This window comes from Lycorma delicatula, chromosome 7, assembly GCF_047948215.1.
Source record: "Lycorma delicatula isolate Av1 chromosome 7, ASM4794821v1, whole genome shotgun sequence".
Taxonomy (NCBI): Eukaryota; Metazoa; Arthropoda; class Insecta; order Hemiptera; family Fulgoridae; genus Lycorma; species Lycorma delicatula.
In genome coordinates this window covers 140,694,660-140,720,291 of record NC_134461.1, presented here as the reverse complement: position 1 = coordinate 140,720,291, position 25,632 = coordinate 140,694,660, and the positions used below count along the sequence as shown (strand labels likewise).

At 34.0% G+C, this 25,632-nt stretch overlaps 1 protein-coding gene across 8 annotated transcripts in view; it reads left to right on the top strand.

Annotated features, from left to right (window-relative positions):
- Window positions 1-25,632, top strand: part of Dcr-1 (Endoribonuclease Dcr-1) — a 174,067-nt gene that overhangs the window by 24,541 nt on the left and 123,894 nt on the right. For all 8 annotated transcript variants that reach the window (XR_012757241.1, XR_012757239.1, XR_012757242.1 and 5 more), the window contains exons 5-8: window positions 6,326-6,451; window positions 12,744-12,925; window positions 18,970-19,205; window positions 19,432-19,558. Coding sequence is in view for 4 of the 8 variants with exons in the window: in XM_075371894.1 (XP_075228009.1) it covers window positions 6,326-6,451; window positions 12,744-12,925; window positions 18,970-19,205; window positions 19,432-19,558 (671 nt within the window). In the remaining 4 variants the exon portion in view is untranslated. The remainder of the gene's footprint in view (window positions 1-6,325; window positions 6,452-12,743; window positions 12,926-18,969; window positions 19,206-19,431; window positions 19,559-25,632) is intronic.

Genomic DNA, 25,632 nt, shown 5'->3' with positions numbered 1-25,632 from the left:
TCTTACGCAGTAAGAGATCAAACTTAAAATTCGTAATATTAAAACAAAAAAAGGGCTGGTTGTTACTGATTACAAAGATCCAACAAAGTTTACTTCTGATGCTTTAAAGTTTGGAACATCCGACATGAAAGTCGACCCGAAGCGTAAGAGGCGCCCGAGAGTCATTACATACGATATAGATTAACATCTGTCTGAGGAGGAAATTACTACTCCTTAGAGAGAAAACCACCTGGATGGATGAGGTTTTTGACCTTGACCCTATATGACCCTACGTCATGTAGGGTCAAGGAATACGTAGACTTACAGCGGTGCTTCAAGTGTTGTCAGTATGGTCACAGAGCCAAGAACTATGATCTGCCGGCCATTTGTGCGCATTGCGGAGACGAGGGACATATAATTGGTGCAGACGTAAATGCCAAGTCTCACTTGTGGCATAGCGGACTTTCTGACAATGATGGTGAGTTAATTGAGGACTTCATAGCTCAGCATGGATTGCAGGTTTTCAATGTTTCTGGTGAGTTACCCTTATACGCAGGTATTGATGGGTGTTGGTGGAACAAACATCGATGTCACCGTTGGTAGTTTTATTCCTGCCAATGTTCGTAACTGAAAGGTGGTTGATGAATCCTCAAGTGATCATCGATTGATTGTGTATGAGATTGCTGGTGGCTTGAGTGAGCGGTACCGATGTAATGTTCCAGTTCAACGGGATCGTTTTCTGCACAGAAATGGAGATTGGAGAAAGTTGTTAATTTTCTGTCGGCCAAGTTTCGTGTTCTGGATCGGAGTTTGGAGACGTTGGATTTGGAGGACTGGCAGAACGATTGTCGGCGGCCTTCATAAATGGCGCTGATTGTTCGATTCTTCATATTTCTGGTCGGCAGACGCTTGCACCATATTGGAGTAGGGAGTTAACTAAATTGAAAAAAAACAGCGTTTCGGATCACCCACGCGTTCAGACGCGAGGGTAATCCTGAACGACGGGCGGTGCTCGTTACTGAATATAGAGACGGAAGGTTCCACATTTTCATACAGTTCGTACTGCTAAGATTCATGCTGTTCGTTTGTGAATGAGGAAGGGAACAAGAGTCCATGGGGGGTGGTGTATAGAGCTTTAGGAAATACAGTGCAGAAAGGACTTTTTCTGTCGGCTCTCGCCCCGACGTGGAGTTAATTTCAGATAAAATTGAAATTTTACGTAGATTTTTAGATGACCTATTGTCTGATGACAACGAAGTTGTGGAGACCGCAGATCATCTGCGAGTTCAACGAGAGGTTGCCCTGTTTCGCGGAGACACAGTGTTCTTGTGGGTTACCGAGGGTGAGGTGCGTCAGGGCATTTGTGGTTTGGGGAGGGGCATGGCCCTGGCTTTGATGACAACGGTGGAGCTACTTGTTCGCTCCCTCAGGGTGTGTGTTAAGATCCTCACATGAATTTTTAGTAGATTATCATTTGGGGGATACTTCCTGGTGTGTTAGAAGAGAGGAATTGTAAATTTATTGCATAAGGGTGGTGCTAAGGATCCCACTGATACTTCATCTTATAGGACTCTGACGTTGCTGCCCGTTCTTGGTAAGGTGTTGAAAAGGTGCTGTATCTTCGCTTAAACGAGAAGTTGATTTCAAATATATTGAACATATTTGAAAATATATTGAACATATTTGCGGGGACCCGAACAAGTATGTGACGCAATTTCTTTCTGGGCATGGCGCCTTCAGGACAGACTGCAGAAATTCGGCCTAGTTGATTCAGGAATGTGTCCACAGTGTGGACGGTTGGATGATGTCTACCATGTACTGTACGAATGCTCTATGTACGAGTTACATGCGTATGGAGACCATCTGTCGGCTCGATATTGTATCGGCATTAGATCTCCGTGTAAAATGGAGGGACCAGGCCGAACGGGTAATTGTGAAAATAGTCTGTTTAGCAAACGAGAGAATTGCTGACGGAGTTTAGGGTCCTGCTAGGGTATTCTTTATTATTGTTTTGATTTACGGTTTAAGATTTTGTTTTTTTTTAAATTTTGATGTTTTTATTGTGCGTTGAAGTTGCATGTTGGATTCAGTTTTACCTATTTCGGGTAGGTAGTTCAGTTTCTTCGATGTAATCGAGTCCATTCAGTCCTAAGACTTGGTATAACTTAGACTTGGTGTTTTGTTATATGTTCTTTATAGATAGTAGAACACCTATGGAACTGTCTTATGGCATTCGCATCGGTGGCATCCTGGTTGAGGCGGACTTTAATATGTCAAACGGTGAGGTTTTGAAGTTGATCTCCGGTAAAGCCAATAAGGGCTAGGTACGCGAAGGGGGTGGTAGTGCTGTCTTCCCGTACGAGGTCAGGAAGTACATATATCGAATATTTTTTTATTGCCGGAAAGGAAAATGTTTTTGTTAAATAATTCGTACAAACACTAAAGTTTATTAATAAAGAATTTTTAAGTTACTCTTATTTAATAAATTACGCGCTATTTAATGTATCCGTCACAGCTTGTAACCTTCCCTTGTCGACTAGAACCGCTGAAGAAGTACCAACACGTCGATATCATTCAAGTCCTCAGATCCCACCTGCAGAGGATCATATTGTTTTAATATCATGGACAACTCTCCATGACTTAGATAATCTTTTTGATGGAAAACGTAAACTTGACTTGAAATTAAAAAAAATTATAGAATTGTGATAGATATTAGCCGTTTAATTTTTTAAAACAAATATTTTTGTGACCGTGCGAAACATGGCTAGTTCAAACAATATTCTTTAGCTGATATAGATTAACAATCCCTTTGTTTGGTTCATTTTCTAAATCTATCTTACCGTTCCCGGGTTGTATAAAATTATATTTTTTGTCACCTGTACGAAGCAGGGGTAATGTATACAATATAAAGTCGCTTTACTTATTCTTCAATCTACTAACACACCGTTTGAATAGTGCAAATTGGACGATTGGTTGCATATATATTGTAAAAAGCATCTTATTAGACCCTATCAAGAGAGCGTCGTACGGGCACCCCAATGTTGCCAGTTAATGTTGGGCAAGATCAGATGTGATTTAGCTTTCGGCGGAGATCGAACATTTTTTCGATCCAAGTGCTAGGAACAAAGTGCTAGGACCCACCGTTTTTGAGATATTTGTGGTTTTAATCCGTAGTTTCGGATTCGAAAATGTTTCAGCAATTTGAGTCGCTACTGTAATCGAAATTCGTTGTAATTGGATTGCGTACACGATATATTTTGGGATTTTTTTGGACTATGTTGAGCAAAATTCTGGCTAGGATGCTTCGTGATCCTTTTTTGAATTAAAAAAAATTATATTAGCTTTTTAAGCAGAAAAAATGTTAAATATCTTTGTGTTATTTATGATGATGGAATAATTCGATTGACGCAAACGGATGAAAACCTACATTCACTTCACAAGCAAAGGTACGATCGATGTAAATACGGGTATACGCTGCAGAATGTAATGGAATGGATCTGGATGGGTGTTATCTTATCACGTAATAACGGTAAAGCTAGTTTTGGAAGCTTATTTTCGCGCACGCACAAACACACACACACAAAATTATTAAACATAATTTATAGAAATATTATTTGTCTAGCGCTCATAATCTCGTACACGTACGCATGTATAAGTATTATTTAAATTTAATATTTACCCGATTGCGATCGCCACGTGCCGAACACAAAAACCGCAGACATAATACAAATATTCATCGAATGAAAAAGTCGAGAATGGTCATCGCGATATCGTATTTGTTAATGATGGCATAAGTTTTGCAACATCCGTCTTGCGCCATCATTCGCCCGCCAGCATCGGCAACAGTTCATCACCCGCGCGGCCATAGGCCTCGACTAGCACCTCGTTTGTCAATCGTTGCCTTCCGATGAAGTAGCTACAATTATCAGGATCGTCTTCAAGTATCTTATTTACATGCCCGCGCGCGCACATACACACACAACTTATTAAATATATTATTTATCGTAGTTATTTAGGTATAAAAGGGTAACCCGTGCAAAGCGTGGATAGTTTATACAGTTTTATAAAATAACATGTACACATTACCATGTCGTTTGAATTTTTTAAAACGCACTGTTATCGAGATATATAGAATTTTATTTATCGACCGGTGCGAAGCGTGGTTAGTTTATACAGTATATCTTAGTTGATACACATTAAGAATCCTTTTGAATTTTCTAAATCGGTCTTACTGTTTCCGAGATGTATAGAATTTAACTAATTTAATTGATCGAGATTGTACTAAATATATGCAACAGTTAGCCTTCAACCTGTACAAACCCCCTATGAATCGGACAAACGGTTGCGGATATATTATAAGAGTACCTCAGGGGCACCCTGATATTACTTGTTGATGATAGGTAAGGAGATCAGATGGGGGTGTAGTTGAAGGGATCGAAACAATCTTCAAAGCGCTAGGACGGATCGTTTTCGAGATATTTGCAGTTTTTGAAAAAATCTAACCAAGTGAATCTCCGGTGCACAGGCCTCGACTGGGACCTAGTCTCGCCCCTCGGCGCAGTGGTCACAAAGGGTATAATCGTCCTCAGCTACGTCTATATTTTATTTACTCTGTCACACACACACACACACACACACACACACACACACACACACACACACACACACACACACACACACAACACACACACACAACACACACACACACACACACACACACACAAATTAAATATATTAGTTTTATCTATAATTTTTTAAAATGTCTTAAGAACATTTTTTATATATTAATTTAATTTATTATTTTTAATTTTATTATTAATATTATTTATTTAACGATTTTTTCACGACTTACATAGAACAAAATTGGCATACACCGCTTCGTTGACGCTGTGGCCGCGAGGCTTATCGCACTTTCCGCAGACTTACCGAGATCTACCCAGACCTGTTACTTTTTTACACTTTAAATGCTAATTATTTAATTCTTCCCCCAACCTGTGACGTCACAACTTAATAGATGATAGAAGCAGCTGGTGATTCTCCCTCCGTAGCAGATAATGACAACAACAGCTTACTATCCAGTAGTAACAATCTTTAAAATATTAGAATAATTTAACGTGTGAAAATCGGGTTGGCGATCGTGCGAGGGAAAAGAGAATTTCCGACAGGGAAAAAGAGAAATGCAATATGGTGGACACAAGATGGTTTATATGACGGATCAGCGGAGCTTGCAATACTATCGGTCAGTAGTTGTGAGCGAGGGAGGTCCAAGATTGCGGGTGGGAGTCTGCAATACTACGGGTACCTGGCGGTGGAAGGAGGAAATCCAAGATGACCGACGGCACATGACCAAAAAATACTGCTGTTTTATTGGCCGGTAACGCAGTGTACCCATTTTCGTACTACTTTCGTGCACTTTTTATTTGGCTATAAATTTCCTTAGCGTAAACATTTCTTCCATTTTACATATTACATTTGGCATTACTGCTCTTATTCATTTTAAATGTTCAGAAAAACAGTAGAAATATGTTTACATTCATAAAATTTGGCTAATTCAACAGCAGGGCACTAACTACTTTCGATCATTGATAGGATGTCATCTGTACAATTGCTATGTAAATGTTCTTTACTTCTGGATTGTTCTTATGTTTTAATGCAAGACATTCACAGTTAACTAATGTATGAATTTTTAATTTCATTATTTGCTATATCTTACATTTCATTTGTACAAGTTTATGATAAAGATTGGTATCGACTAGATTGTTTCGAACATCAGTATTTATATACATTAAATTAGCAAGTTTTTCTTTCAAATTTGATAAATACTGTTTGTTTTGAAAGATAAATCATTTCATGCCAAAAATGATCGAATAATAATCGTTACCGTAAAGTTCATTGTGTTGTTCCAAACGAGTGATATGTTTTGAAACTTAGCACCAGCTGAACAATACTTTGGATGGTTCTAGAAAAACCTTCTACAGTTGTTACTATTTTGTACATCTTTATTAGAACAGTTAGGTTTTACTTAAGAAACAACAAATTTAAAATTTCATCCGAAGACAGTTGTTATATGAGTTGTAATCTGGAGCTCACATTTCAGTTTATTTTTTATTCTATTAATAATTTATCTGGAGGATATCTCTGTATATATTTGTTGAGTGCAATCGTACACTCTGTTCTGTTTCGCAATTACTTTCATTATTATTAATTACTCTCACTGTTATAAATTACTCTAATTATTATTTCATATTATGTTGATTTTTTCTTTCTGCAGAGCTTTTGTAATTTATTAGAATTTTTATTTAATGAATTTTTTTCCATAATATTCAACTTTCCATTTATATGGCAGGTGCTGGTTATGACATGTGATGCATGTTGGAAGTTTTATTGCACTGGATCAATCGCTTTTAATTTCATCAATCTACTTATCGTTGATGAGTGCCATTATGCCATTAGAGATCACGTTATGAAACAGGTTTGTCTGATTTTATTAAATTTTATGATTTTATTAATTTCAGTTTTAATTTATATTTTAATTACTTAGAAATTTGTTACTTTATCTGTACTAAAATGTTGCAACATCGGTGCGTAACATAATGAAAAGATATTCTTTTGTACTTCCTTGTTCGCAGAAAAGTAAGTTTTGTGATCGCAAAAAATTATGGTTTTCAAATTTCAACGGAAATGTCCATTTTGACCATCCCTGAATCCATTTTAATAGTTTCGGCGTGACGTCTGTACATACGTATGTATCTCACTCAAAAACAATAAGATGTAGGATTTTGAAATTTTGGATTTTGGACTTTTTGTTAACTGCAGTAATAAGACCTCATTAACAGCTTTACAACGATGTATCATAAGTGGTACTTATTTTGATTGGTTCTAGAGTTATAGCCAGATAAAATTTTAATTATGAAATATTTGGATCTTACGAGGGGAAGGCATATGATTCAAATCATCCGACTTCACCTCACTCACACTCACTCACTCACACACACACACACTCACTCACTCACTCACTCACTCACTTACTCACTTACTCTCACTCACTCACTCACTCACTTACTCTCACTCACTTACTCTCACACATACTCACTCACATTCACACATACTCACACACATACACTCACTTACTTACTCTCACTCACTCACTTACTCTCACTCTCACTCACACACTCACTCCCACTCACTTACTCTCCCTCACACACTCACTCACTTACTCTCACTCACTAACTCACTTACTCTCACTCACACTCACTCACTCACTCACTCACTCACACTCACACTCACTCACTCACTCACTCACTCACACTCACTCACTCACTCACTCACACTCACTCACTCACTCACTCACTCACTCACACTCACTCACTCACTCACACTCACTCACTCACTCACTCACTCACACTCACTCACTCACTCACTCACTCACTCACTCACTCACTCACTCACTCACTCACTCACTCACACTCACTCACTCACTCACTCACTCACTCACTCACTCACTCACTCACTCACTCACTCACTCACTCACTCACTCACTCACTCACTCACTCACTTACTCACTCACTCACTCACTCACTCACTCACTCACTCACTCACTCACTCACTCACTCACTCACTCACTCACTCACTCACTCACTCACTCACTCACACACACTCACACACACACACACACACACACACACACACACACACACACACACACTCACTCACACTCTCACACTCTCACACACACACACACACACACACACACACACACACACACACACACACACAATGCACACACTCACACAACTCACACAGACACATACACACACACTAAATATATCAGTTTTATCTATAATTTTTTTTAAATGTCTTAGGTAAATTCTTTATATATTAATTTAATTTATTATTTTTAATTTTATTATTAATATTATTTATTTAATGATTTTTTCATGACTTGCATAGAACAAAAATGACTTCGTTGACGCCGTGGCCGCGTGGCTTAACGCACAATGTTAAGAAGAAGGGAAGAATAAAAAAAAAATTAAGAGATGATGATAAATATAAAGAGGAAAAAAATGTTGAAACTAAAGAAAGAATAAAAGGATTAAGAGAAAATGATAAATATAAAGAGATAGAAAACCGTAAGGCCAAGGAAAGAATAAAATTGTTAAGAGAGGATGATGAATGTAGAGTGAAGATTTGAGAACGTGTACACAAATTAAGATCATTAAGATCTGAATAATTATATCAAACCAAAGAGCAGTTAAATGACTGCCAGCAAAAAATAAATAAATGAAATGATGATCAACCCTGATTTAGGGAGAGTATTGTCTGACAATATCAGAAGAGTAATAAACTAAAAGATAAGAATTTTTTGCAATTTATTAAAGATCGGTCATGTATGCCTCTGTGTATGTTGTTCTTTTGAGGGTCTATTTTTCTGTCACTGTGCAGTTAACTTTAATGTGTATAAAGTTAAACAGAAATTCCAGAATAATTAAATAAAATTAAACTGAAGTTAAACTAGAAAATCCAAAAATAATACGATTCTAATTATAATTTTTCAATTAATCTTAAATAATCATTTGTTTCACCAACTCTATTACATTTACACATATCTAATAATGCCTATTAAATTACATATACACATTTTTTTTTTTAATGAAAAGTATGTAAAATTTTATTTCACTAATTTCTGATTTAAAAAATTTTTTTTTCATTGTTATTATTGAATAATTATTTATTGTAAAACTTTTTTACAATCATGGGATTAATCTATTAATAAATCAATATATTTAATTTAAAAAAAAGTTAAAAAATATAAAAGGAGATAAAATCTGTATTTAATTGTTGTATAGATCCAAATATTTCATTAATTAAAATTTTATTTGGCCATAACTCTTGAACCAATGAAAATATGAACCACATATTATATTTTTGAAAAGCTCTCAATGAGGGCTTATTACTGCCGTCAAGGAAATGTACAAAATCCAGTTTTTTTTTTTGGATTTTGTGCTTTTTTGGACACTTTTGGTTCAGTTGATTGCAATTAAAAGGGGAGGTGCACAACTTGATGTTACAACGATCTAAAATTTCAACATCATATGGCTAATCATTTTTGAGTTATGCGAGATGCAGATGTCATGCAGAAACTAGTCGAAATGGATTCAGAGATGGTCAAAATGGGTATTTCTGTTGAAGTCTGAAATTTTTCGCGATCGCAATATTTCCTTTACTTCGTACAAGGTAGTAAAAATTAAAATTCTTTAAAAATTAAAAATTCTTTAACTTATTATACATGTTTGTGGCTAGCCACTAAATACAGCACTGCATTAATATAATATAATTTCTGCCTGACGTTGATAAACATTGATAAAAGTGTTGCTATCTCTCGCAGCTTTGATAAGTGAATCATCAAACTCTGTCTGCAGATTGATGAAGCTGAATTTCTGTTTGTATTTGTGTATATGGTATTTTTCTAAAATGTCCAACTTTTTATTATCATTTTCTTCTGTAATTTCAAATTAGTTTTTAAGTTAGCAATGGAATGTTTATTCGCTATTAGATGGTCAGTAACATTAGAAAATCCTACTTTATTGTTTTTATAATATGTAAAATGTTCTACAAATCTTGCTCTAAATGATCTATTAGTTTTCCCAATATAAATTTTATCACTGCCATTGCATATTATTTTATAGATGTCACATAAACTATTAATATCATAATTATCATCATTGTTTTTAAAATTTTTCATTATATGATTGTTTGGCTTATATCTGGTTTATATTTTTCATCATTATAACTATTAATTAAATTTTCAATAATACGAGGGTTATCTTTTTTTCAAGGTCTGATTGGTCACGAAATTAAAACCACAGTGAAAATAAAAAATTTTGTATTTGTAAAAGTACTTACACAGTTACGCTGTTTCTCTATATAGTCGCCACTCCGATTTGGACATTTGTCGTAGTGTGGTACCAACTTTCCAATACCCTTGTCATAGAACGGAGCTGCCTGTGTTTTCAGCCATGTTTCTACACTGGTCTGCAGCTCGATGTTGTCCTCCTAGCGAGCGTTTCATGTGAGCAAAGAGGTGAAAATCGGATGGAGCCAAGTCCGGGCTGTATAGTGGGTGATCAAACACTTCCCAATGAAAACGCTGCAGGAGCTTCTTTGTTACAGCTGCAGTATGCAGCCAGCAACATTCCTCTACGCTTATTCTGAATTACCCTTCGTAGACATTTCTTTAGGAAACGAATTACTCAATACAGAAATTGTGAACCGACAATTTTCTCCAATTGCCTCATCCACTCGCTCAACGAGATCATAGGTTGACACTCGCTTCCTTCCCTGACCGCCTGCATTATTAACATCTGTACGTCCTGCTTTAAAGTTCCTGCACCATTGTCGCACTTTGCTATCACTCATTGAAGTTTCACCATACGCATTACTTATTCGTCGATGAATTTCATTTGCATTACACCCCTCAGCCTGAAGAAATCGAATTACCGCACGCACTTCACACTTGGCGGGAGATGCTATTGTTGTAGACATGTTTACGTGCTAGCTGCATGTTCAGAACTAAACGAAGTGACACGGCGTGATTGAAGGCCATACTAGAGACTCTGCGCAACACATATGTGCAAAGGTTCATCCGATTTTTGCGCTGGTTTTTATTTCGCGATCGATCAGACCTTGAAAAAAACCTCGTATTATTAGTGTAAGAGTATTTTAAATAGATATTGTATGTTGCGTGTTTTATATGTAGGTTTTAATGTTGTAACATTACTAGATTTTAATTCTTGTTTTCTATAAATATTATCAATGAATTAGGTGTTATATCCATTTTTTATTACAATACTTTTTATAGTATTTATTTCCGTATCTAATTTTTCCCTGTTGTCGTGTGTGTGTAACGTATCACTCTATTTAACACGTTTGTGAATATATTAATTTTGTGTGACCGAGGATGATTTGATCTTCTGTTAACAGTTATGTTACTTGCTGCAGGTTTTCTATATATTGTTGTTATAAGTTAATTATTTTTATTGATTTCAGTATTGACATCTAAGAAACTTATTGTTCTGCATTTGTCTGCTTCAAATGTAAATTTTAAATTATCATGATAAGAATTAAGTTTTTTTCAATATTATAAGAGCTTCATCATTTATAACTGGGTCAGAGTTTACCAAAATGTCATCAGTTAATTGAACCCATAATAGAATTTTTTGTGTATGAGTAATACCATAAACTATTTTATTTTCAAATTCTTTTACAAAAAATTTCGGACATAATTGCCAACAATGGAAACTCCATTGGTAAAGTATTCTATTGTGTATAATATATGTTATTAAATTTGAAATAATTCTGTTGACATATATTTCTAATAATGATAAGAATGCTTTCAATAAATCTTGGGTCCTCATTATTATTTTTTAATTTAATTTTTATTATGCAAATTGTATGATATACAGGCATGTTAGGGTACGTGTTTGTTGTGTTGTAACTTATCATTCTAGTATTTTCATTTATTGTTAAATTTTTTAATTTGTTAACCAAATTGTACCCATTCTTTATATTATATTTGTATGGTAAATCAATTTTAGATCTAAGTATCTTATCAATTATTTTGATAATAAAATAACAAGTTACAGATTTAAAAAGTTAATTAATGGGTGCATTGGGTTACTTGCTTATGTATTTCTTATATCTGTACGTGAATGGATTAAGTTGAATTATATATATTTGAATTTATATTATTAGTGCAGAGGTGATGTGGGTCTTGAAAGGATTGATTTTAGTAGAAAAAATATATATATATATATATATATATATATATACTATCTCTCCATCGCATCTTTGCCTGCGCTACATGGTTACTTGCGTTTCACGTAGCAGTCAATCTTTTTATTTTATATTTATTAGTCAGGTAACTGGAGGCAGGTGCAGCCAGTCACACATACAATAATGATGACAGAGGCTGTTTATCCTCAGCGGTGTATACCTTTGCACCCCTTAAAAAAATCAGAATCAAAAAACCCGTAAATGGATTTAAATGTTTATCTGAAGAGTATTTGCAAACCTAAATCTACTGAATATCTTGTTTACTATAGTTGGGATTGGGAAAATTTACAATTACTATTCAAAAACCTTTTTACCTTTCTTCACCCCCTTTCAAGGTCGAATTTAAAAAATCTAGAAATTAGTTTATTGACATGAAGATTACAGTCACCAGAAATCAGGTTGATTTCGTCATTTGTTACCCAGAAATTAAAAAAGTAACAGGGTTTAAAAAAAATTGAAAAATCAATTTTTTAACCTTGAAAATCAGATTGAAACTTTAAAAATCTACAAATTGGTTTTTAGAAGTTCATAATCAAATCAATCAGTTAAACCCAGCTCACAGTGATAGACATTCATAGTTTACAATTCATTAATTCAATTGATTAAAGTTGTGCTTCAACCGGCAAATCTCCAATACTACGTTATATATATATATATATGTATATATTTTAGAGATTTTTCAAAATGAAATATATCCATAAACCTTCTCAGTTATGCCAAGAAACATAGGTAAAAATTTAGTAGCAATAGATCAAGTAACTTTTTTCATTTATCTGAACAAAAAACCCTCTTCCTCTTTATATAATAGCATAGATATATGTAACATAAATTATAGTTTTTAGAACTCATAATTTATGAGACATCTTGAGTAAAGTAGATCTTTTATTATATTATTGATATTAAATTATAATTTTTATTTTTTATTTTTTCAGGTAGTGGAGGTGTGCTTAAAAACACCTCCACCAACAAATTTGAGAGTAGTTGGAATTACATCACCATTGTTGCCTGGTCCAGGTGGTGTAGAGCCAGGTAGACTTGAAGCAGAGATACAACGTTTAGAAGGAGTATTACATTGTACTGCAGAGACAGCAAGTGATATTGTTTCTGTATTAAGGTTATTGTAGTTTGAATAGTATTGTCGTAATTGGTGTTTGTCCTCTATGTTTAATGTTATGTGTTTAAAACTAATTTAGTACAAATTAATACTACACATATTTTAAACTAATTTAAAATATTTATAGGTTTTTGTATATATGGGTTATTTTTTATGGTAATTTGCAAAGGTGGTCTCTGAATGATGGTAATTGTCTCCTGCAGTGGCAATCTACCTTTTAGGTTACTGACAAACATTTCTATTTCTGTAAGCTGGTAATTCTATAACTTATGTTCAGTTATTGGCTTACAGTTAATTCTACACAGAATGCTAATATGAGCGCAGGTTATCTACAATGCTGATGTTCCTGTTTATCTCATATAATTATTTATTTCTTATTGCTTGTTTAAGCAAGATGTCTGTGTTCTCTACTTCCTTTTATTTAGCTGTTAGGAAGATACTTCAGAAATAAACTTTTACTTCCACCTCTTTTATCATTCTGTAACTCTTAAATTGTTTTTCTTATATATTTTTATACTTTCTCTATCCATTTCTTCTCTCTTCTATGGCCCTGTTCCTGTTTTTCATAACTTTCTTTTGTCAACTCTTACATTCTCAATCCTCAATACATGCCCAGACCAACTTAGTCATCCTTGCTGAAGTCTTTTATACAGAGTTCTAGAAACTTGCCCAATTACCTCATTTGTGTTCCTATATTTGTTTCATTTTGTCATACACTTAAAACTTCATTTCATTTCCAAAACCTAAATTCTTGCTTCATCCTTAATTGTTGTAGTCATACTAGTTATTTATTTGGAGTTCTACAACCTGAGCAGTCTTCTTGCAGTCAACTTTCTGTTTATTCCATTTCTGAAATTCTGTCAAATTTCAGAGTTAATCTTTTATTCTCATCCTGACCCTGTAGGGGAAGACACCCTTCATGTGATGGTTTCGGTCACCATGCCACCCCCTCTGTACCTAACCCTTATGGGCTTTACCGGAGGTCACTTCAATACCTCAGCATTGACATTTTTCAGTCTAGCTTCAGCCAGATGCCACCAATACAAATGCCACAAGTGACATTCCTGTCGGTGTACTACTATCTACCATGAACTCATAATCAAAGCACATCATGCCAAGTCTTAAATAAGACTGAATGGACTACACAGTAATGAAGGAACTGAACTACCTACCAGAAAGAGGCAAAAGCTAGTTCAGCACATAAAACAAAATATAAAGCGTAAAACAAGAAGTAAAAAGAATACTAAAATATAATAACAGTAACAATACTAACACTAAACATAAAACAAAATCAACAGCAAAACATAAATAATATAACACAACAAAACTTAAAGCGGGAAAACCCAAGCAGAACCTAAACCCTCTCAGCAATCCTTTCTTTTGCAAGGTAAGTTATAAAATTTTCCACAATCACCCATTCGGCCTGGTTCCTCAAATTAGCATGAAGATTTTACACGGACCCAATGATATCAAGTCGACAAATAGTCTCTACACGCATCAGTTCATATTTTGCACATTGATGTAACACATGGTAAGCATCATCTAGTTGTCCATATTGCAAACACATTCTGGTGTCTACTAGGCCAAATTTCTGCAGTCTCTCCTGCAAAGCGCCATGGTCAGAAGGAAATTGTATCACTTACTTATCAGGGTGTACCCAAGAGGTGTCCCGTAGACCAACAACATTTGTGAAGAGATCATGTGTATAACATCCACTTTCTGCCTCATCCCATCTGGCCTGCCACAAGGAATTAATATGTTGTTCAATTTCTCAAATTTTCTCTGAAGTCAGCCCACCGGATGTTTTTGCAACATAACACTGTTGCTTCTTTGATGCAATCAAATTTATTGGTTTCATGCCTGCAATCAACAAGATCGCTTCCCATGTAATTGTACTGTAACCACCTGTTACCGTTAACAATATAAGGTATTGAGCCTTCAATAAAATATCCTGATAGCTTTTAAATTTTAGCCTATTCGCCTAAACAGGCGCCGCATATAGCATAATAGCCTCGCACCTGCCCTTATACAGGATACTCTTGAAATTAAGACCCCAATCAGGATTAACCACACATCAAATATCAAAGAAAGTACTATAGGACTTCCCCATGATATATTGAAAAGGTGCTTCTTAAATTGTAATCTCTCATCAAGAAACACCCCGAAGTACTTTTGAAGTTGAACATACTTTATATGTTGGCCTGTCATCAAAACACGGGCTCGCCTACTCACTGCCAAACGGCTTTTGAGGAGCATCATCGTGAAAGCCGCATCTGGATATGACTGTATCACAGTGGAAGTCAGCTCCACTGTGATACAGTCATATCCAGGGGCCTTGTGCCATGCCATACTACACACCTGACGCACACTTCCACCTCAGTGATCTCAGAAGATTGTAAGTTGGTCTCAAAAACCGCAACTTCCTGCCTTCATTCAGCAAAATTTTAAGGACTTGGTCCTTATCAACACACCCTCATGGGTTGACAAGGCTGACAAGAGGACATCTTTCCTGCACTTATGTTTGAGGGCTCTATACAGAATACCTCAAGGGTCTCTTATTCCCTTGCTCCTGAACAAAGGAGCGCCAGGAATTACGCTTGGAGGACATAATGCTATGAAAATGCCTAACCCTTGCTCTGTGGTAATCTGCAGTTAGGACCACACACTGATCACCCTCTCATTGCGCAGCCCTTCTGAGTTGGTTCACAGACTGCTTCATTGCTGTCAGATTTCGAGACCACCAACCAGATATACCCGGCCAGTCCTTCTAGAAATGGCGGCTTCAGCCACCGCCACCACTGCAGAAGTGAAATTTTCTGCCAGGACATCTAATGGCAGGCCGTCAAGGTCTCAAGAAAAAATCTCAAGGCTGGACTCCCAACAAAGAGGAGAATTTCGGTCAGTCCGCCCTCCTATGCAGGAAGCGCCCTCAGTAAACAGGAAAGTGTCCCTCATGGTCATTGCGTAGCTCATGTGCTATTTCAAAAAGTATCAACCGATGATCGCTAGAACAGTTGTCGACCACAGACCAGTCAAGGACCCTGCCAGGGATGTCCTTACCAATAGTCATGTCAATATTTGTACCTGAAAAGTCCCATCGTCCATTAACCGTATCGATATAAGCCAACTGGTCTCCAACATTAAAGCCCTCAAATTATGCTGCGCGATGAAACTGTCAATTAGGCCACTGCCATCATCAGTGATCCTGCTGTGCCAGAGAAGCGACTTTCTATTAACATCGGCACCAATAAGGATTAGATCATTATCCACAATACAATGGGATCCTATCCCATCTCGCTAGGTGTGACTAATAGTCAATCGCTTTATATTAATTTTGTAAATATACAAACTGAATGCGAAACAGATCTGTCAGTGTCTAATAAATAAAATTATTACTGGTCTGCCTTAGTCATAATTAATAATCTGGCTAAATCTGTGTTGCAATCTTTAGAAAAAAGATTAGACTCAAATTTGTGTTATGTAGTGATTGGAAATCTAATTGCCAGAGTAATAATTTCTAATTAATTTATGTTATGATTATCATGCAGTCTGCAAAAGATTAATGTACCATGTATGCATATTTATTTGTTTCTTCAATTAATACAAGTTTATCCTCCTATCCTGCCATTTTTTTATGACAGTAAATAAATGTGTTACATAATGTGAAATCCCCAAAAACCTTCTTAATAAAAGACAGTATATGAAGGTGTAGAAGATTCCTAGTATTTAACCTTTTTGGGACTAACATTCTGTAAATCCTAGTTCATGCTCAGGCTAGGTTATTTTATTAAAGTTAATCATCTTTATGTAGTTATTTTTTGTATGATTTATCACTTCACAGTCACTAGGAATGATTATTATTTTAATTCATTTAAAATGTAAAACTATTGTTTTTTCTAAACAAATTTTAAAAAACAATTTTTATTTTAAACATAAACAAAATTAAGCCTTACTTCGAACAAAACTAAGGACTTGTCAATTATTATATTTTGTAAAGGATAAAACACATTTGAGAAATTTTTTTCAATTTACGTAATAATTCTTGAATTTTGAAAAGATGGAAGCCTTTGTTGATCTTTATTATTGACAAATTAAGAATATTTATATTCCTGTTTCTAGCCATCTTCCAAAAATATTGGGAAATCATCTTCCAAAAATATTGGGAAATTTAATAGCCTGTCTGTTGATTAGTACTCTTTAACAAAATTTTTCTTATTTCTTGGCATAAGCATGGTCAAACTCAAAAATATATGCAGTTCATCTACGTTGGTTGGTATTCATCATTGTATATTTAAATGAGCATAATCGGTTTGTTCAGAGACTTGGTTATGATATGTATTTGTTTAATTCATTATATGTTCAATAATTTTGGATGTTATGAGAGCTTTAATCAGAAGAAATAGATCCTGGACATGAATGTGATGAATCAGCCATGTTTACTGTACAGAACCTAGTTTTAGAATGCTGGTACCAGCTGTTTGCTGCAACCTATCGATAGTGCAAGTAGTTCATTTTAAAGCCAATAAAGTGCAGCACATGTCTGTAAAAGAATTATATTAGTCATGTTAACACGATGGTAGTATTGAAATGATAAAGTTCTAGAATGAGTTTACACGGCCATCGTCTGTGCAGTTTACTGCAGTCGCGTAAGCGTAACGCTAGTCCCAAGAAGGTTAAGATAACACTAGGAAACTAGGGAAGAAGTTTTACTGTTTAAGTTTTTGTTAGTTTCTTCATGGCTTAGTCAGTAATGTATTGATTGTAAAAATTTATTCTTGTCAGGGGTTTTTGTTTTTTTAAGCTGATTAATTTTTAATCATTAAAATTATATTTTTCCATTACTGTAATCATAAGAAAAAAAAATCCCTTTTGGCATGCCAGAAGGCAGAGGTAGATTTCACTGATGCTGAGTAGGGGATAAAAAAATGTCCACCTTAAAGTTAAGAAAAACTTCAAATTTATTCAATATGTAAGGGTTCATATCAATTAAATAAATAATAAGGGGTTATATCAAAAATTGTTTCAGACAAAAGTTTTAGGTAATGTTTAGAGGACTAACGACTACCTTAAACCATTTTGATACAGTGCCTATTAAGGTAGGTATGATTGTTTTTTTGTCTTCAAAACTCTATTTTTTCCACCCCCTGCGCCAATGGTTTGGTTGTATCAAAAACTTACTTAGATAAGTTACAGGCCCATAAAATAATAGTAAGAACTTTAAATGAATTCGATATTTTACTTAATAAGAAAGTTATAGTGATATTTTGGTTTTTCTGTTTTTGTCATTCCTTGCTGTAAGGATTGGTCGTATCAAAAATAATTTCAGACACAAGTTTTAGGTAATGTTTAGAGGACTAATGATTCCTTTAAACTGATTCAATACTGTGCCTATTAAGGGAGGTATGACTTTTTTTGTCTTCAAAACCCCATTTTTCCATCCCCTGGGCCAATGGTTGGTGATATCAAAAAACTTTACTTACATAAGTTTTAGGCCCTTATTCAAAGAATAGTAGGAACTTAAAACGAATTTGATATTTTACTTAATAAAAAAGTTATAGCAATATTTTGTTTTTTTGAAAATGCCACCCCACTTCCACCCCTATGGTTGTATTTTGGTTGTTGATGGACTTGACAGAGATTTTGGGTTGAGTTATTTTTAGGGAACAATTTGAAAATGATTGGTGCAAAATTATGGCAGTTATTGTGTCCACAAGAAAGTGAAATATATATATATATATAAGCTTTTGAGCTGACTGTAGTTTTGGGGTCTGGGGGGTGTGAAATGCAAAGTTATGTCAAAATTTTCTGGAAGTCAGATAGATCATGGTACCCATTACAACAGGTAGCTTTTCTTATGAAATCTACCTAAAAGACATACTGTCAGATCAAGTTTTTTTTACTTTTGCCCATGTTTTTTGTGGAGGTGGGTGTAGTATGACCAACATTATTATAAATAAGTTTAATTATATTAATTATTATCAGTTAATTAAATAATACATTTTTTATAAAAATGAATTTTATTAATCTGTAATATCTCTTTTAAGGTATTGCTCAAAACCTCGGGAAGTACTTATAGAGTGTGATAACTTTGTACTTACTGAGTTGTGTTGTGAGCTTGAACAACATATAAATGAGACACAAATGTTTCTTGAGGATCATCGTTATGATCCATCAGAAATTTATGATGATGAGTTTTCAGAAGATATTCGTGAAATCCCTGATCCAAAAATTGATCCATTGCAAATTCTTCAAGACTTCAGAGAAGTATTGACAACAATGGGTAAATTTTTACTTTTTATTTTTTTAATTATTTTTTATTAGTTTTTAAATTTTAAAAATTAAAGTATTTTAAATGTATTGATATTCTATATGTTGATTATATTCTATGTGTAATATAATAAAATATAATATTTATTATAATTTAAATTCTTAATGAACTATTTAAACATTGTAGTTATTCAATTATTTATAAAATTTGGGTTAACTGTCTTTTATGTCTGTTTCAGGTCCTTTTTGTGCAGATAAGGCAGCTCATTTACTGTTAATTAAAATAGAAAAACTTAAAGTTAAAACACCGTATGAAAGACATTTCCTTTTACTTTGTGTTGTATCCTCGGTGATGATAAAGATAAGGTATCTAAAAATATTTTTGATTTCTCTTTGATAGATTCACTTTTATTTTGCATATTATTATTATTTATTTATTTATCAATTTTATTTGTTAAAGTATGGTATTCTTTAATTGTTGTAATATTGTTATAATATGCAAATAGAATAACAGCTTCTCTACTCCTTTTACTCTGTATACAATTGATCAGTAGTTTTGAGATTATAAGTCTAGGTGTTGCACTTTACCATGAATGTTGGTAGTAATTGATTTATGCTCCAAATTTAATTAAAATCATCTACATACCTAATAGTGGAGCTGTATTAATTTCCTATATATTGTCGCCAAATGGCTTCGTTGGCACGTGGCACTTTATAACCTTGTGGTAGTCCTGAGAACGGCGGTTGTTTTCGTTGATTGACTTCGACAGCTTGTTGTAATTTCTAACCATGTGATAGCCCTGAAAAGGGCTGCTTTTTGTGTTAGCTCTCAGAAGAGTTGTTGGATCTGGACGCTGGTCTCTGACAAAGTCGACTTGGCTATAGTTGGGGAGTTGCAGCTCGTCGATTGAAATCAAACCAGGCTTCCCCTCAGCGACAGTTGGGTTCCCACTACAGAATGGTAATGGTGGCCTCCAGAGCCCCGCAGGATCAGGTCGGCGTCGGTTGTCTTTCGTCAGCACAGCCAAGGCAGTTCTCCCCGAGTCATCCCACGCTGGGCCGGCTTCTGCTGCTGAGTCCGCCGGCCAGGGGGATTTAAGCCCGGCAAGCTGGAGTGGGAAGGTAGCGTACAAGTCCAGTGGCTCCCTTGGTAGGCCAGGCCTGCTGCTCTGGTGGGGAGATGTTGGCCTTTGCCTGGAGGTCCCACATTGAAGTGGCCATGAAACTTCTGTTTTCTTCCATCTTCTTCTTCTTAGTCTTCTCCAGGTGGTGATCGACAATGAATTAAAAATTCACTCTTGTGCATGCTCTTTTATTGGAGCCTGAGAGTGGTGGGGTCACAGCACTGCTATGGCGGGAGAACTGCATGTTCATTTGCATAGTAGGAGTGATGCTTGTGCAAGCATGTATGTGTACTGTACTCTTGCTGACATCTGAGCTGTTACCATTGCTGTCTGCAGATATTAAGTTAGGCATAAGTGTGGTAACACACTTATGCCTAATATATATATATATATATATATATATATATATATATATACAATAATAATAAATAAAATTTAAACTACCAAAACCCAGTACTGGAATGTACAACACATAATGTGTATATATATAGATAAATATATTTGTGCATCTTATATTACTCTATTGTAATTTATAAATAAGGAAATAAATTTTATTTTTTTATTTATTTAATGTTTCTTACTCTGGAGTTTGTAGCATAACTGTAAAAAAAACAGCCTCATTTGATGCTGTTAGATGATTTACAGCTATCATTCAGGATTGATCAAGAGATTAACTGAAATCAGTATCAAATATGTGCCAAAGATCATTTTTTATATTAATTGACTTAAAAATGTTTGTTGAATTAAATAAAATATGGGATATAGGTATTGTACGATGTATTATAAAATGGTTTTTGAGGTCTTTCAAGCATATAAGAATAATCCTTATAAATCAAAGAAATACAGAATTGAATATCTCAGGTTAAATATCTACTTGTTATACACTCCATTCATTACTGGAAGTTTGAATTCCATGTTGAGTGTAGAGAAGGTGAGCTTTTGCATTAAGAATGTATGATGTACTAAGTTTTTAACCCATCTGAGACCTAGATCTCAGCATTGAGAAACGATAAACAACTAATTGCTGTAAATGTGGATTTGCTAAGGGCAATTCGTTAGTTTAATGAACTCATCCAATAAAATGAGAAACTAAATTTTTATGTAAAGAAATTATTACCATCCCCTAACTGTTGTGCTGTTGACTGGTTCTGATCAGCCATATATCTTTATCTGGCAGCACATAGCTTTATATGTCCTTGACATAAAAAGATATACACAGTCATTATATAACTGTAGAGGATGCATTTAATAAAAGAACTTCAATTCAATTACTATGTAAGAAATTTCCAGTATGTACAAACCAATCTACCCCAAGAAATAACTTACTATATTGATATTGATGTAGCACATTTTTCTTGGTGGAAATTCATTATAAAAAAATGGAGTTGGAAAAAGGATTTTAGAAAAATCCACAGCCCAAAACTCAAAAGATACTAATTATAAATTAAGAAAAACAGGAGAAAAATACCAAAATTAAACAAAATAGACCATAATATTAGAATAAAAGTTTCAAATTTTACAGTCACTTGTATAGAATGGAAACAAGTTTTCCATTCTAGTTTGGAATAAAAAAAACAAATATTTAACTCTTTTTAAAAAAAGGAAAACCAAAATAACTGGTTCAAAGAAATTGGAAAGATCTAAAATTATGAAATATTTTCAAAGAAATAATTTTTGACAGACAGTTGTTCAGAAAACTAATGGATGAATCTAAATGCCTAGAAAAACAAAAGGAAACACATTGGTTGGGCTGAAGAAAGGAGAGAAAAGTTAAGGAAAAAACAAAAAGTTTGGAAAAGAAGTAGGACTATGCACGTGCAATCCTTAGGTGCTGATTGTAAAAGAAAAGTAATTGAATGAAATAATTTGGAAAATATTTAACTTCAAATAAACTGCCTATATTACAGATAATCTTCACTAAAATATGTTGATATATGTATATAAAAATGTATATATGATATATGTATATACATGTTCGAGTGTAAATCAAATATAAATGGGATTTTATTATTTTTTTAAATTTATTTATTAAAAAATAAAAGGCAAATATAATTTATTTTCCTACCCAGTTTCCTGCTTTAAAAATACATTTTTCCCAGCGAGAAGGAAGGGTTTTTATTGCAGCATCTTAGAATGAACCTGGTTGCATCAGGAGCCAATTGCGTACGAATCCCTCCACGCCCTTGTCTTCTTCAAATCTTTGCCCTCCTAGAGTTTCTTTAAGCGGCCCAAACAAATGAAAATTGCAGGGACTGTAGGGAGAATAATCAAGTTGACTCTAGTGCATTTCTTCTAGTTTTGAGATTGTTGGAGCTGCAGTATGAGACCTGGTGTTGTCGTGGAGGAGGATGGCCTTTCTAATTGGTTGGTCTTGTATTTTACAGTGATATGCAGCCCTCGCATCATTCAACAGCTTGCAGTGGTAAGCAGCATTGAGTGCATCACTCGTGCAAAAAATCAATGAGCAAAATGCCTCGCCGGTCAAAAAAAAACAGTTGAAAGAACCTTGCCAGCTGACAGCTAAGTCTTGACTTTCACTGGAGCTGCCTCCCCTTTCCTCCGCCACACCATATTGGCTTGTTTCAACTGAGGAGTGTAGTGGTGGACCCATGTTTCGTCACAGCTGATGATCCGACTCAAAAATGCATCACCTTCTTTCACAAACCTTGTTGTAAGCCTCTGACAGATCTCCAAATGTCTCAGCTTCTGATCTGCGGTCAAAAGGCAAGGGACCCATCTGGTACACACTTTACAGAACTGTAGGTTGTTTGTGATGATCGCTTGACAGCTCCCACAACTTATTCCGACCTGATCTGCAATTTCAAATATTCTCACTTGTTGATCGTCTTCAAGAATGTCTTGAACCATGTGAATGTTTTCGTCTGTAATGCTGGTTCGGCGATCGTGTTCCTGATTTTCCACTTGTTCTCGGCAAACACACAAGTCCTTGACAATGTTTGGTCCGCAAACTGTGAGTCAATCACCAGAAAATTTCCATCGCTTGAACTCCTTCATGAGCAAGAAATTTTATTATTATGCGTTGCGCAGTGGAGGGGGCACCTGTTGCTCCGACATCGTGAGCGTTACTGATGAATTGAATTGGTTGAGAGTGTGGAATGGCCGGCTCTCCTCATTCCTAATGACCCCACCCAAGCACACTAGAAGCATGGGCTCAGTCCTTGCTTCTCAGTTGTTCCCCTTGTTGATGCTCAGGAACAAAAATCCCGTTTGTATTTGATTTACCCTCATATAAATATATGACATCAGCTGAAAGAATAAATAGAATTTTGTCATGAAAGAACGGGAAAAATTCCTCAACAATATCAGTTTCTCAACCATTGCTCAACCAGATAACATTAATTTTTTAACATGAGTAAAAAGGAAAGGTTCTTAAATTTACCTATAGATTTTTTTTTTTTATTCAGGATTTTCTATTAACCAGTTATACTGACTTAGATGATTTTTTTTATTTTATTTTATTTTGTAGAACAACAAGTTTCTGTGTTGGGCTTTAGTTAGTATTTATTTATAGATAATGTAAGTGGAATATAAAGAAAAGAAATCTTACTATAAATATGTGTGGTTTGAAAATATTTTTCAGTTTATTGTCATTAATATTGCTTAGAAGTGGATTTACAGCATAACTATATATAGCCTGATATTATTCTGTTCAAACTATTTTCACTTGAAAATTCAAGAAAAATAATTAGAATAAAAATGTAATAAATATTGAAGTGAGAATCTTAATTCACACTAATGAACAGTCTCTTTACATTATTTCACTGTATTATTTTTCTTATTTTTAATAAGTTGTAGGTTTTTTGACTTAATACTTCATTGAAACAGCAGTGTTTTTATAGAATTATATAAATTTTAATTGTAAGTAGAATTAGTTAATGTAAAGTAAATTTGTAAAAAAAGAAATGAACTGAAATTCATAAAAATTTTATTTCTAGTTAAAAAATAATACTTTCTCAATTCTTTAAATTTTGACATTTTAAAATCTGCACCAAATTAAGAGTTAGTAAGTCATTTGTATTTGATTTTAATTTGGTGCTTACTTCAAAAAGCTGGCACTTAGAACAAATTCTTTGGGTTTTAAACATTTTAAATTTGATTTTATCATTTTGAGTTTGTATTATTTTGGAGTTTTTAAAAAATAATTTTAACAATTTCTTTTTAATAAATTTTTTTCAATTCTGAAGAAAAGGGTATAGAAACAAGGGTATGAAAAGAAGGTATAGAAGTTTATGTAGTATTTTACGTTTATTATAATTTGGTTCTTATCGGCAAAATGTTTAGGAAAGATTTATTGTTATATTTTCCTACAAATCTTATAACTGCCTAGTTAAATTTTTTTTTTGGATTTAGTATTGCCATTCATTTAGTGTGTTACTGTTTTAGTATGTACCATACTAAAATAAGGTATTCTATTTTACTGTATGTTACAGAATTAAAAATTATTTAAAAGATATTAATTAAACACAAGTCATAAATTGAATTTTAATGACTATTTTTTATCGCTGAAAGATTTGATAAGTGTTCAGGTTATTAGCAGTAATTTTATTTATCTTAAGTCTTGTCTATTTTAGTACTTAAAAACCTGTGTAGGCATATTAAGTACTTAAGTACTTCTTATATGATTTATTTTGTTAATAGGTTACAATCCATAGACTATAATTATTTTTATGATAATGTATCTTCATTAAAAAATAGGTTGAAAACATTTAGAGAAAGTTTATACAAAATGTCATTTAATTAAAAATGCTTCAAAGATGGATTAACTTCTTTTTTTGTTACAAATCATGCCTTGTGAAAATAGGTTTAGGATTTTTTTTTAACCCATACTTAGTTTTTATTTCAAATAGATTTTCTTTGTTAAATGTTCTCTAAAATCAAAGTTCCTTTTAGAAAGTATTTTTGTACATAGTAATTTGAAGCCAAGAAATCATGGCATACAGATTTACCAACCTTTTGTTTTTATGTTCATTATATTCTCTAAGAGGAAGGAGAAGAGGAGGAGGGTTTGTGTTGTATTATTTTTCATCATTAAAATTATTATCTTATTCGTTAATAAATTCGTCAATATTATCATTAAAAATAAGCCAAGGATTCAATTGTTTGGTACAATCAAACTTAATACTGTTTTTTTAATTAAAAAAAATTTTTTTAATATTATCTTAATATAAGATCAGCCTATACTTAATGGTTACAGAAATAAATATGAGAAAATATACACACATTAAAATTCATTAAAAAATGAATTTATTTTTCATTTGTTTTGAGAAATTAAAATCCAAAAAAATTGCAATGAAT